General features: G+C 46.1%; 1 protein-coding gene across 8 annotated transcripts in view; it reads left to right on the top strand.

The window, feature by feature from the left end:
• The window catches only part of TACC1 (transforming acidic coiled-coil containing protein 1), a 110,425-nt gene that overhangs the window by 47,955 nt on the left and 50,467 nt on the right, over positions 1-12,003 (top strand). For all 8 annotated transcript variants that reach the window (XM_083713498.1, XM_083713496.1, XM_083713497.1 and 5 more), the window contains exon 3: positions 10,394-11,537. In XM_083713498.1, coding sequence (XP_083569624.1) covers positions 10,411-11,537 — 1,127 coding nt within the window. In that variant the 5' untranslated portion in view covers positions 10,394-10,410. The remainder of the gene's footprint in view (positions 1-10,393; positions 11,538-12,003) is intronic.

The following is a 12,003-nucleotide window of genomic DNA, read 5'->3' as shown; positions in this document are numbered from 1 at the left end:
GTTTGCCGTGGTCGACACAGTCAAAGGCTTTTGCATAGTCAATGAAGCAGAAGTAGATGTCTTTCTGGAACTCTCTAGCTTTCTCCATAATCCAGCGCATGTTTGCAATTTGGTCTCTGGTTCCTCTGCCTCTTCTAAACCCAGCTTGCACTTCTGGGAGTTCTCGGTCCACATACTGTTTGAGCCTTCCTTGTAGAATTTTAAGCATAACCTTGCTAGCGTGTGAAATGAGTGCAATTGTGCGGTAGTTGGAACATTCTTTGGCACTGCCCTTCTTTGGGATTGGGATGTAGACTGATCTTCTCTAATCTTCTGGCCACTGCTGAGTTTTCCAAACTTGCTGGCATATTGAGTGTAGCACCTTAACGGCATCATCTTTTAAAATTTTAAATAGTTCAGCTGGAATACCATCACTTCCACTGGCCTTGTTATTTGCAGTGCTTTCTAAGGCCCATTTGACTTCACTTTCCAGGATGTCTGGCTCAAGGTCAGCAACCACACTACCTGGGGTATACGAGACATCCATTTCTTTCTGGTATAATTCCTCTGTGTATTCTTGCCGCCTCTTCTTGATGTCTTCTGCTTCTGTTAGGTCCTTTCCACTTTTGTCCTTTATTATGGAAATCTTTGTACAAAATGTTCCTTTCATATCTCCAATTTTCTTGAACAGATCTCTGGTTCTTCCCATTCTATTGCTTTCCTCTATTTCTTTGCATTGCTCGTTTAAGAAGGTCTTCTTGTCTCTCCTTGCTATTCTTTGGAAATCTGCATTCAATTTCCTGTATCTTTCACCATCTCCCTCGCATTTTGCTTGCCTTCTCTCCCCCGCTATTTGTAAGGCCTCATTGGACAGCCACTTTGCTTTCTTGCATTTCCTTTTCATTGGGATGGTTTTCGTTGCTGCCTCCTGTATAATGTTACGAGCCTCCATCCATAGTTCTTCAGGCATTCTGTCCACCAAATCTAAATCCTTAAACCTGTTCCTCACTTCCACTGTGTATTCATAAGGGATTTGACTTAGATTGTATCTTACCGGCCCAGTGGTTTTTCCTACTTTCTTCAGTTTAAGCTTGAATTTTGCTATAAGAAGCTGATGATCTGAGCCACAGTCAGCTCCAGGTCTTGTTTTTGCTGACTGTATAGAGCTTCTCCATCTTTGGCTGCAGAGAATATAATCAATCTGATTTCGATGCTGCCCATCTGGTGATGTCCATGTGTAGAGTCGTCTCTTGTGTTGTTGGAAAAGCGTGTTTGTGATGACCAGCTTGTTCTCTTGACAGAACTCTATTAGCCTTTGCCCTGCTTCGTTTTGATCTCCAAGGCCAAACTTGCCAGTTGTTTCTTTTCTCTCTTGACTCCCTACTTTAGCATTCCAATCCCCTATAATGAGAAGAACATCCTTCTTTGGTGTCACTTCTATAAGGTGTTGTAAGTCTTCATAGAATTGGTCAATTTCAGTTTCTTCAGCACCAGTAGTTGGTGCATAAACTTGGATTACTGTGATGTTAAAAGGTCTGCCTTGGATTCGTATCGAGACCATTCTATCATTTTTGAGATTGCATCCCAGTACAGCCTTCGCCACTCTTTTGTTGACTATGAGGGCCACTCCATTTCTTTTACGGGTTTCTTGCCCACAGTAGTAGATATGATGGTCATCCGAACTGAATTCACCCATTCCCGTCCATTTTAGTTCACTGATGCCCAGGATGTCAATATTTATTCTTGCCATCTCATTTTTGACCACCTCCAACTTACCCAGGTTCATGGTTCTTACATTCCAGGTTCCTATGCAATATTTTTCTTTATAGCATTGGACTTTCCTTTCGCTTCCAGGCATATCTGCAACTGAGCGTCCTTTCGGCTTTGGCCCAGCCGCTTCATCAGCTCTGGATCTACTTGTACTTGCCCTCCACTCTTCCCCAGTAGCATGTTGGACGCCTTCCGACCTGAGGGGCTCATCTTCCAGCGTCATAACTTTTATATGCCTGTTGTCTTTGTCCATGGAGTTTTCTTGGCAGGGATACTGGAGTGGCTTGCCGGTTCCTGCTCCAGGTGGATCACGTTTGGTCAAAACTCTCCACTATGACCTGTTCATCTTGGGTGCCCTGCTCGGCATAGTTCATAGCTTCTCTGAGTTCTTCAAGCCCCTTCGCCACGGCAAGGCAGTGATCCATGAAGGGGTATCTACACATAAAATTATTTTGAAGAAAACCTGAGTCGTGAAAGCACATGGCACCAGGTAATTTGGCGTGGAATGACCCGAAGAGAGAGAGAGAGAGCACTGCTTTAGTGGGGAGAGAGAAAGAGCTGGCTTGGCGGGGAGAGAGAAATTATTTATACATACATACATACATACATACATACATACATACATACCCTGCCCATCTGGCTGGGTTTTCCCAGCCACTTTGGGTGGCTCCCAATCAAATATTAAAAATACAATACAGTAATTTGCTTCAGGATGCGAATGGGGCTCTGGAACGGATCCCGTTCGCATCCTGAGGTACCACTGTACAGCGTTAAAAATATAATACAGAAAGGGCTGGCTTGGGGAAAGAGAGCTGCTTTGGGGGGGGAGAGCTGCTTTAGGTAGGGAGAGGAAGGGCTGGCTCCCTTTCCTTCCTCACTGCTTAAACTCCCCCCTCTTGTGTCCAGTTAGCCACCTGCTTCCACACACGGATCCTGCATGCACTCCTCATCCCTGCAATGACAATGGGTGACTGCCAGTTTTTGATACTGGGTAGATCGTAGTTTATTTGAAGTTGGTTTATTGCTTTCATTTTATGGATCAATGGTCTCATTAGATAGTAAAATTCATGTTGAATTGCTGTTTTTTATATATATATATAATAATTTTTATTGATTTTTCATTTTTAAACAAACAAAACAAACAAACACATACAAACATGTATATTTCCATATCCTCCTTTTCATAAACCTTCTTTCATGGACGTCCCCATACCTCCCCCTCTCTGCATCGTTATTTTACAGTTTTTTCAGCAACCCCTTAGTCCAGTTTATATTTATAACTTATTTTTCCTCAATTTCATCTTAATTTATCAAACAATTTCAGCTGCAATTCTGCATCTTCTTTCCCCTTAACATTTTAGCACTCATCAATTTTACAACAGTTCTTGAGATAAACTTTAAACTTCTTCCAATCTTCCTCCACCGTCTCTTTCTCTTGGTCACGGATTCTGCCGGTCATTTCTGCCAGTCCCATAAAATCGATCACTTTCGTCTGCCATTCTTCCAGTGTGGGTAATTCTTGCGTCTTCCAATACTTTGCTAGAAGTATCCTTGCTGCTGTGGTAGCATACATAAAAAAAGTCCTGTCCTTTCTTGACACCAACTGGCCAACCATGCTGTGCTCTTTGTGGTGCTTAGTTAAACTTGAATTGCTGTTTTAGGCGTTGTTTTTAAAAGTCTGGAACAGATTAATTCATTGTGCATTACTTTCTATTGCAAAGCATGCCTTGGTTTTGGAACGCTTTGGTTTTGGAACAGACTTCTGGAACGGATTAAGTTTGAGAACCAAGGTACCACTGTACTGAAGGCTGCAGGAAGGAGACGTGCAGGAGGGTCTGAGGGGCTTGCACATCCCTCTTCTTATGCAATTGTAATTGTGTGTGGCAAGTGAGGAAGCAGGGGAAGGGTTATTCCACCACTTCTCTGGATTATTCAGTAACTCCTGAAGCAACACAATTTGCTGCCCTTGGGGGATGCTGACCTGCTCTGTCTCTGCATGAGTCCTGGAGGCATGGAATGCTTCATTCAGAGCCAGTGGATGGATAGTTCATTATATTCATTGCCATGATCCTACACTTTGTCGAAGGGAAACTCCCCTCCGGAGTAGAAATCATATATCTCTTTAATTTGAGCAGGCTGAAAGCAAAGAGTAAGGCTACTGTAACTTCCATCATAGAGCTTCAGTATGATGACAACATAGTGTGCGCACGCACAAAAGATTACCTCCAAACCATCCTAAATATCTTCGCAGAAGCTTACAAAAAGCTTGGCCTATCCGCTCAACATCCAAAAAACCAAAGTGCTGCACCAACAATCACAAAATAGCCCCTCTGCAGTGCCACAAAAACAACTTAATGGTGTAACATTGGAAAATGTCAATCACTTTTCCTACCTGGGCAGTTATCTTTCCACGAGGGCCGAAATCCAGCATTGCCTGAGCTCTGCGAGTGCCGCTTTCTCCCGATTGAAGGGCAGAGTGTTTGAGGACTAGGACATTCGCAGGCAAACGAAAATGCTTGTTTACCTTCCCACCGGAGCAGTACCTATTTATCTACTTGCACTTTGACGTGCTTTCAAACCACTAGGTTGGCAGGAGCAGGGACCGAGCAGCAGGAGCTCACCCTGTTGCGGGGATTTGAACCGCCGACCTTCCGATTGGCAAGTCCTAGGCTCAGTGGTTTAGACCACAGTGCCACCAACAATTGGGAAATACTGGCCTGCAAGCACTCCAGTTGGATAACAGACTTTAGCAAAGGTGTCATGGGTTTTGAAGATGCTCAAACTCAGGAGGAAAGGGAGAAATGTGCTAAAAGGGAGGCACACTTGGCAAACCCTCACCATAATCAACTCCTACCTGGAAACATATGTGATCGCCAACGAAGGATAGTTCTTAGCTGCTCCAAGCTCAGAAAGCAAGTATTTCAAGATATAAGCTATTATGTAGGAAGCACTGGCCTAGATAGCTGGAATAGGGAGCAAGAGAGAAAGGAGCAAAGATTTGGACAGGGTGGCAACAAAAGTCAGTACCTAAAGAGCAGCCCTATGGGATTAGATCCGAGTGCCTTTAGTCCGGCATCCCATTTTGCAAAGTGGCCCCAAAGATGCCTCTGGGAAGCCCACCAGCAGCACAGGAGCACAATAGCAGACTCCTGTTCACAATCCCTAGCAGCTGATATTCAGTGGCATGCTTCTCCTGAGTCCAAAGGTCACATAGAGCTCTCATGGTCTCATTCAGGGCTTCCCAAACAGGAGTGTATGGACCACCCATTGTCTGCGAGCTACATGCAGGTCATCTATGGCTTATCTGTGGGAGCAGCAGCTGCTTTTGCTGCTCTTAGAACCTGGTGGTCCATCTGGAACAGGGTGGCCCAATGTGTGGCCCTCCAGGCCTTTTCGGGTGGCCCTTGGCAACATTTGACACCCTCTCCAGTCCTTGTGCTGCCTTCCCAAGGCCCAGTACGTGAGGGGCTTTGGGAAGGAAGCTTGAGGGCTCTGACAGAGTCCTCCTTCGCAAAGATGAGTTTGTGCTTTCCCAGCTTTGGGAAGGAGGTAGGAGGGTTGCTGGACCCTGCCAGAGCCTTGTGCCTCCTTCTCAAATCCCTACCTGGCTCTGGGAAGGCAGCATGAGGACTGGGGAGGGTGTCAAAATAGTGTTTGCCTGCTGATGAAAGAGAAGCAGGGGAAGGGCAGTCCACCTTCTCATGGATGGAAGGGAGTTCTGTGACCGAGAAGGCCCTCTCTGATATCCTCATAAAACATGCCTGTGACCAGGAGAAAGGCCTCCCCAGAAGATCTCAAAGCCGAAGCCAGCTCATCTAAGGAGATCAGGTCCTTCTTTAGGACTTTGTAGGCCAGAGCCAGAACTTGGAATTGTGCCTGGGAAGGGACCAACAGCCAGCGGAGCTGTTGTAACAAGGGGTTGCCATTCTCCTTGCAACAGGCTCCAGTCAGCAATCTGGCCACAAAATCTTGGACTCCCCAAAGGTTCTGAAAACTTGCTGAAGGCAGCCCCACACAGCTCGCCTGACAGTGATCCAAATGGGGTGCAACCAAGGCATGTATTGCCATTTCTTCTTCTGTCTGTCCTGAATCTGCTGCTGTCAGTTGGTCTGGGTGTTGTGAGAAAAAGAGATTCATTTCACTCTTACCCTCTGTTTCTGCCATGCGTCTGGTTCACACATCACTTTGTTCCTCTGCCCTTGATGACTGACAACTAAATGTGGCAGGCTGATTTCAATAGTCTTACACCCTGTGGAACTCAGAAGGGACTTGCTTGTGTGTGTGTGTGTGTGTGTGTGTGTGTGTGTGTGTGTGTAGATTTATAGATAGATATAGAATTGCACTCTGAACAACATTTCATTTGGGGTGATTGGTTGATACAAAAGTTATACGTGTAGTGAATGTTGGTGGCTCATTGATGCATGAAGATCATTGGCGGACGTTATGTTGGACTCATGAATTAACTGCTGAGTCCCATCGTTATCCCACATCCCTAGACATATATGTGTACCTTTATGTATCTGCATATAGGAGGACACTGCTGTTTTTTTGTTTCAAAATCTCCAGGGCTGGGATTAGAAAAACAGTCTCTGGATTTTACTAAGTAACCTGTCAGTTCTGCTGGTTTGACATAGCAAGTTTCTCTTGTCTTTCTGAATATCCTCCAAATGCTTCAACATTTCAGGAATGGCTTCTTTGCATGGCGCTCCTGTAATTTTCTGTGGAGAGAAACTCTTTGGGTTTAGGGCAGATGGGGCTGTGGCTCCACAGGAGAATTCAAGCTATGCAGTCAGCTCTCTGCCCAGCTCTGGGCGTGTCCTGAGCAGGGTGGGGTGCTTTGCTAGAAACCCCCTCAGCCAAGAGCCCTGCTGGCCCAGACCACAGAAAACCCACCTGGGCCAGCAACCTGTTCTCACAGTGGCCACTTGGATGCCTTCCTCAAGGGGAAATCCCATAACAGGCTTTCAGGGGAGGCAATGGTAGCGCAGAGCTGGCCCAAGGCTTTTTGTTGCCTGAGGCAAAGGACAAGGTGGCTCCTTGGAGATCCTTTCAAGAACAGCCTTTCTTTCCCCAACCTGGCACCCAGCTATTTTGGACTATAGCTCCCATTAACCTCTTGCTGGCTGGGACTGATCTGAGTTTGTAGTCCAAAACATTTGGAGAGCACCGGGATGGGGAAGGCTGCCTGAAGGTGCTGCAAGACTCTGGAATTGTGTATGCAGTTCCTGATGAGTGAATAAAGATCAGTTCAGGACAGACCATTCATTCTGCTAAACAGCCTCAAAAAAAGTTGCTTCTGAAGCCAATTCAGGAAAAGGCTTTTGCAAAGTAAATTAAGGCAGCGTCCAGCAAGCAAATGAAGCAAAGGATAATTGGCTGCCGGTGTGTGTGTGTGTGTGTGTGTGTGTGTGTGCGTGCCACACACCTCTGTGCCTGTGCCTTGTCAGACAGGCACTGACTCTTGGTGTGGATAAATATGAGTGGCCTTTTATGCATTGTCAAAATAACAGAGAGGGCACAGATTTGTCTAAAATGTGCATGTGCTAATTTGTATGTATGGGGTCAAATGTGGAAATAAATACGACAATGTAAATAGAAACAGGGAGGGGGGCTGTCACCAGGCGGACCTGGGTGCCTGCTCACTTTGCTGCCTAGGTGCAAACTACTAATGCACAGCTTTGAGACCCTGCACATCTCCCTTCTTTGGGTTGTCTCTCTTTAAACCTGACTGGAATTGGACCATCCTTCCAAGAGAGAACTGTTCTCTGTTGCCCAGGACAAGTGCACTCCCAATGGTACCAGCCTCAGCTGTGAAACACTGGCAGATTGGATGGTACATCACACACATGTATTTTTCCTTCCAATATTCTTCCTGGCTCTTCTCACAGTTCCTTTCTTGTTTCCTTGTTAATAAATGTTTGTGTGTGTATTTGAGGCGGAGCATTACAATATAGAATTTCTGTTTCAGGTACCGAGATGCCATGGGCTTTACAAGTTATGCCACTAGCCTTTAACTATCTATGGTTCCTTAAAGTCAGTATCTTTCCTGTGTGAAGCAAGGTGTCTGCAGCTGTTCAGCCCAGGGGTTTTCTCAGAATAGTTCTTCATTGGTATATTTATCTGTGCACATGTCCATATGCCACAGATTCTGAATAAACACCCTGGGCCTCTCCCTTAACATAAATAATAAAGACGATGTTCAACTCAGATGGGTTGACAGGTACCTTAGCAATTGCACACAAACAGGCAAAGTTTACCAGCAGCTTGGTGCACCCTGTGGTAATCTTCTGAAAAATCTTCTCCCTCCTGCTGCCAAAGGGGGGAAAAAAAGTTTTGGAAAATCCTGGGAAAACTGAGCTTTTGAGCAGGCCCAGGCAGTTCTTAAATCTGACATTGTAAATTGCAAAACTCACTTTTCTAGCTGTAACAACCAGGAATCTCCCATGACATCTTAAAGATGAGCAGATTTATTGTGGTGCCTGCATAGCTGATGAGGCAAAAGGGTTTGCCTCATCAGAAGTATCTTTTCCTTTCCTAGATGTTATCTAACACAGTGCTTTCTTCATTATACAAGTGCTTTACAACTACTACTACTACAACTACTACTACTACTACTACTACTACTATCATCATTATTTATTGGGTCAGGGAAACTCTTTTGCACAATGTGATTCCCTGCGGAACAGTACAGAACATACCTGTAGGTACACTGAGATGATCTTTAGAGGCCCTTCCACCAGCTGGCCATGGGAGAGAGTTTCTTACCCCCACATTGCCCCACACCAGGGGTGATGGGTTGGTGCCCACGTTCACGTCTTTCCAATGCCACGCACAACCCCCAAATTCCCCTACTCCTATGTAACTCAGGCCACAACCTCCCCACACATTTAAAGCATTATGCTGCCACTTTAGCAGTCATGGCTTCCCCAGACAATCTTGGGAACTAGTTGGGGAATCTAGTTCTAGATTTTAAGCTGCTTGGGGTGAGGACCCTTCCTCTCATTCCTTTGAAAAGAGCCATGTACATGGATAAGGCCGTATAAATAGGTAATAGTTCTCAAGCCGTGTTGAATTCTATGGATTGTGCTGCTTCAATTTTGTGCCTCTGAGTGTCCTGTTGTTTTAATTGTTTGATATTTACAGTCATCTCCAACTGATTTCTCCTCAGCATTGACTCTTTTAAATTAATGGACCTAGGTTCGCCATGTCTATTAATTTCAGTGGGTCTACTCTGATGTAGAACTAGCTTTGGGTACAACCCTTGATGATGAGGTGGTTGTTTTGAAATCATTTTTGTAAGATGCCTTGGAGGTAGCAGTGCTGGTGGGTGTGCAAACATTTTTTCAACAAACACGTGAAGCCACCTGGCTGCTGCTTTTTGCTGTGCCATTCAATAAGTTAGCTTCATTAACTATAAATCCCAAAATCTGAGATCCCTTCAAAATTGGTGCCAAAGATTTGCAGTCATTTTTTCAGTGAAAACCCTGCGATTTGCAGCGCCCCACAAACAGAGCAATAGAACATCAAACCTGGAGGTCAACCAAAACCCCAACATCATCTGAATCACCGCAAACTGGAACCACGCTGGTTTGGAGTGAATTGGACAACATTGGGCTTTTGGGCGATCCTGTGGCCCCCGGGTTTGAGGGTCTATTGCTTCATTTGTAGGGTGATGCAAAATGCAGGGTTTTCGCTGGTTTGGAGTGAATTAGACAACGTGGGGTTTTGGGGTGTTAACTATGAACCCTTGTTTGATGTATCAATTAGTCTGTTTGAGGGTGCTGCAAAACATGGGGGTTTTGCTGCAAAATGACTTCAAAAAATTGGCACCAGTTTCAAGGGGATCACAGATTCTGGGGTTCATAATCAATGAAGCTAAATAAATTCCCTAAGTGAGGCTTAGGCACTTTGATTTCCGCCTTGCTGCAACCTTGTTAAGTAATGACACAGGCAAATAGCTTGAGGGGAGTTGCTGGTTGCAAATTCTGCAGCTCCCCTATGAGTAAATGATGGGAATTTACTCAACATTCTACATACTACAGAACATACTACAACATTCTGCAAATGTTGATTTATTTTGAAAATTGATCGAACTCCTGTGGACTTGTGTAATTATCTATCTATCATCTATCTATCTATCTATCTATCTATCTATCTATCTATCTATTGTCCCTTGCTTTGCATGTTAAGGAGAATGCTTCTGATCTAGCCTCCTTCTTGATAGGTTAGAAGAAAAACTTATCTCTATCCATCACCTCCACACTGTTTGTCATGTCATAATCCCTTTATCATGTCCTTGGTTAGTCTCTCCCCCCGCCCCTGCCCCTGCCCAAAACTTTAACCTACAGGTGGGCAACTTGTGAATTTTGGCCTAATTGTATGTGGGTGGCCCCAGCTACCCAATATACAGTCATTTACAGTTTTAAAACATTTTATATAGTGCTGATATCCATGTACATGGCACTTCTGTAGAGGAATAACAAGATAATAGTCCCCTGCCCCAAGGAGCAAACACTTTCATTTTTGAAAGGAAAGAGGGTAAAAAGAAGGAAGAAGAATGCTGTCCACCACCAGGGTTTGCTGGGGAGAAATCTTTATTTATGAGCCATATTCTTTATTGTCTTGCCTCACTCTCTTTCCCTAGAATCACTTGAAGATGACATGCCATTTGTGGCTGACATTTTGGAGGAGAATGTGCACCTAAAAGGCTCAGCTTCAGCAGAGAATGAATGGAAAGCAAAGCCTGCAGTCCCACACACCAATGAGGTGTTCACGGCAGAAAGCAATATTGGGATTGGCGTAGGTCCATCCATGACCCCATCTGCACCAAGGCCAGAGCCGTCCACGGAGCAGCAAATTGTGGAAGAAAGCGCTGCCCCAGAGAGGTCAGATCCAGACCTAGCTTCAGCAAGTGCTGTGCCCGCAGCAACTCAGGAAGAACAACAGGGGACGTCTTGGGGATGTGGAGTAGCACCCATTGAAGGGATTTCGGAAGCCAAAACAGTTGGTGAGACACCTGTGATCAGCAAGAGTAAACTCCCCAGGGCAAGACCAGCTGCCCTCCTGAAGAAGATGGGAGGAGAGAACCCTGAGACCGAAACGGCCGCAGAGAGCTGCCCCATCCCCAAAGCCTCCTACCGCTTTGACCCAGAGGAGTACAACGAGAACACCAACCCCTTTGTGATTGGGGGCTCCAAGCTCCAGAACTCCTCCCCGGCATCCCAGCCAGGCTTTGCTCTTCCACACAGTGACCCCAAGGTGCTGGGACTGGGAATTGCTGGTGAGTCGCAGGGCCGGGCTGTGAAGCTTGAATTTGATTTTGCCGATGCTGTGGAAAGTGCAGAGTTGAAGAAAGCCTTGCCAAGGAAAGCCGGAAGGAAGCCAGCCAGCAAACTGTCTCCTAAGAAGCAAAGAGCTGGTGCCAACCGACCCACTGTGGGCACTGAGGGGGCAGAGAAAGCCCTTGCTGCAGATCCACCCGAGGTGCCCCTCCCCAAGCTCTCCCACCAGGTGGATGCCATCCATTGGGATGGACCTAGTTGTAACCCCCTTGCAGGGAGTGTGGGCTTGCAGAGCTCGCCAGTCCTTCCGAGAGATTCCTACAACCTTGATGCACCTGATCCTTTCAAGCCCACCCAGACCTTGGCTGGCCCAGGAGCCGACTCCTGCCCCTCTGCGGAGAACAGTCTCAATGAGATATTGGAGCTGCAGACCCTGGAGGCCTGCGAGGGCGAAGAGCTGCAGAGCGGTTTGGCCTCTCCAAAGAAGCCCAAGTCCCGGCTGATAATGTGAGTGAGGGTGGGGGGGATTGGCTTTGCTGCAGGGTAGCACAGAAGCCCCATAGTTTACAAGGCTCTGGGCAGGGCCGAGCGTTTTCTGGACCCACCAATGCACCTCATCTAGCACCCCAAGGAAATTTCTTCACCCTGCTAGAATCCCCTGATTCTGGTGGAGGCAGCAAAAAATAAAAGCACAATGGCGCTGGGCTGGGCTGGGCTGTGGAAGTTTCTTCCCCTCTGGCCAACCCAGCACCCCAAGGGTGCTGCATATTACCCACCCACCCAGGCATCTGGTCCCTCAATATGTTTTTTGTTACTGTGGGTTGTGCCAGGTACTCAGAGTAGAGCCATTGCAGTTAAAGGACCTAGTTTATATTGTCTATTCATTTCAGTGACTGAGTATGACTAAGATTGTATGTAACCCAACAAATGGGCTTGGTGGAGTCTGTTAATATCTGGGGGTATTTATTACTTA

The sequence above is a fragment of the Podarcis gaigeae genome (genome assembly GCF_964106915.1).
Source record: "Podarcis gaigeae genome assembly, chromosome: 15".
In the NCBI taxonomy this organism is placed as follows: Eukaryota; Metazoa; Chordata; class Lepidosauria; order Squamata; family Lacertidae; genus Podarcis; species Podarcis gaigeae.
This window is presented reverse-complemented; position numbering and strand designations above follow the sequence as displayed.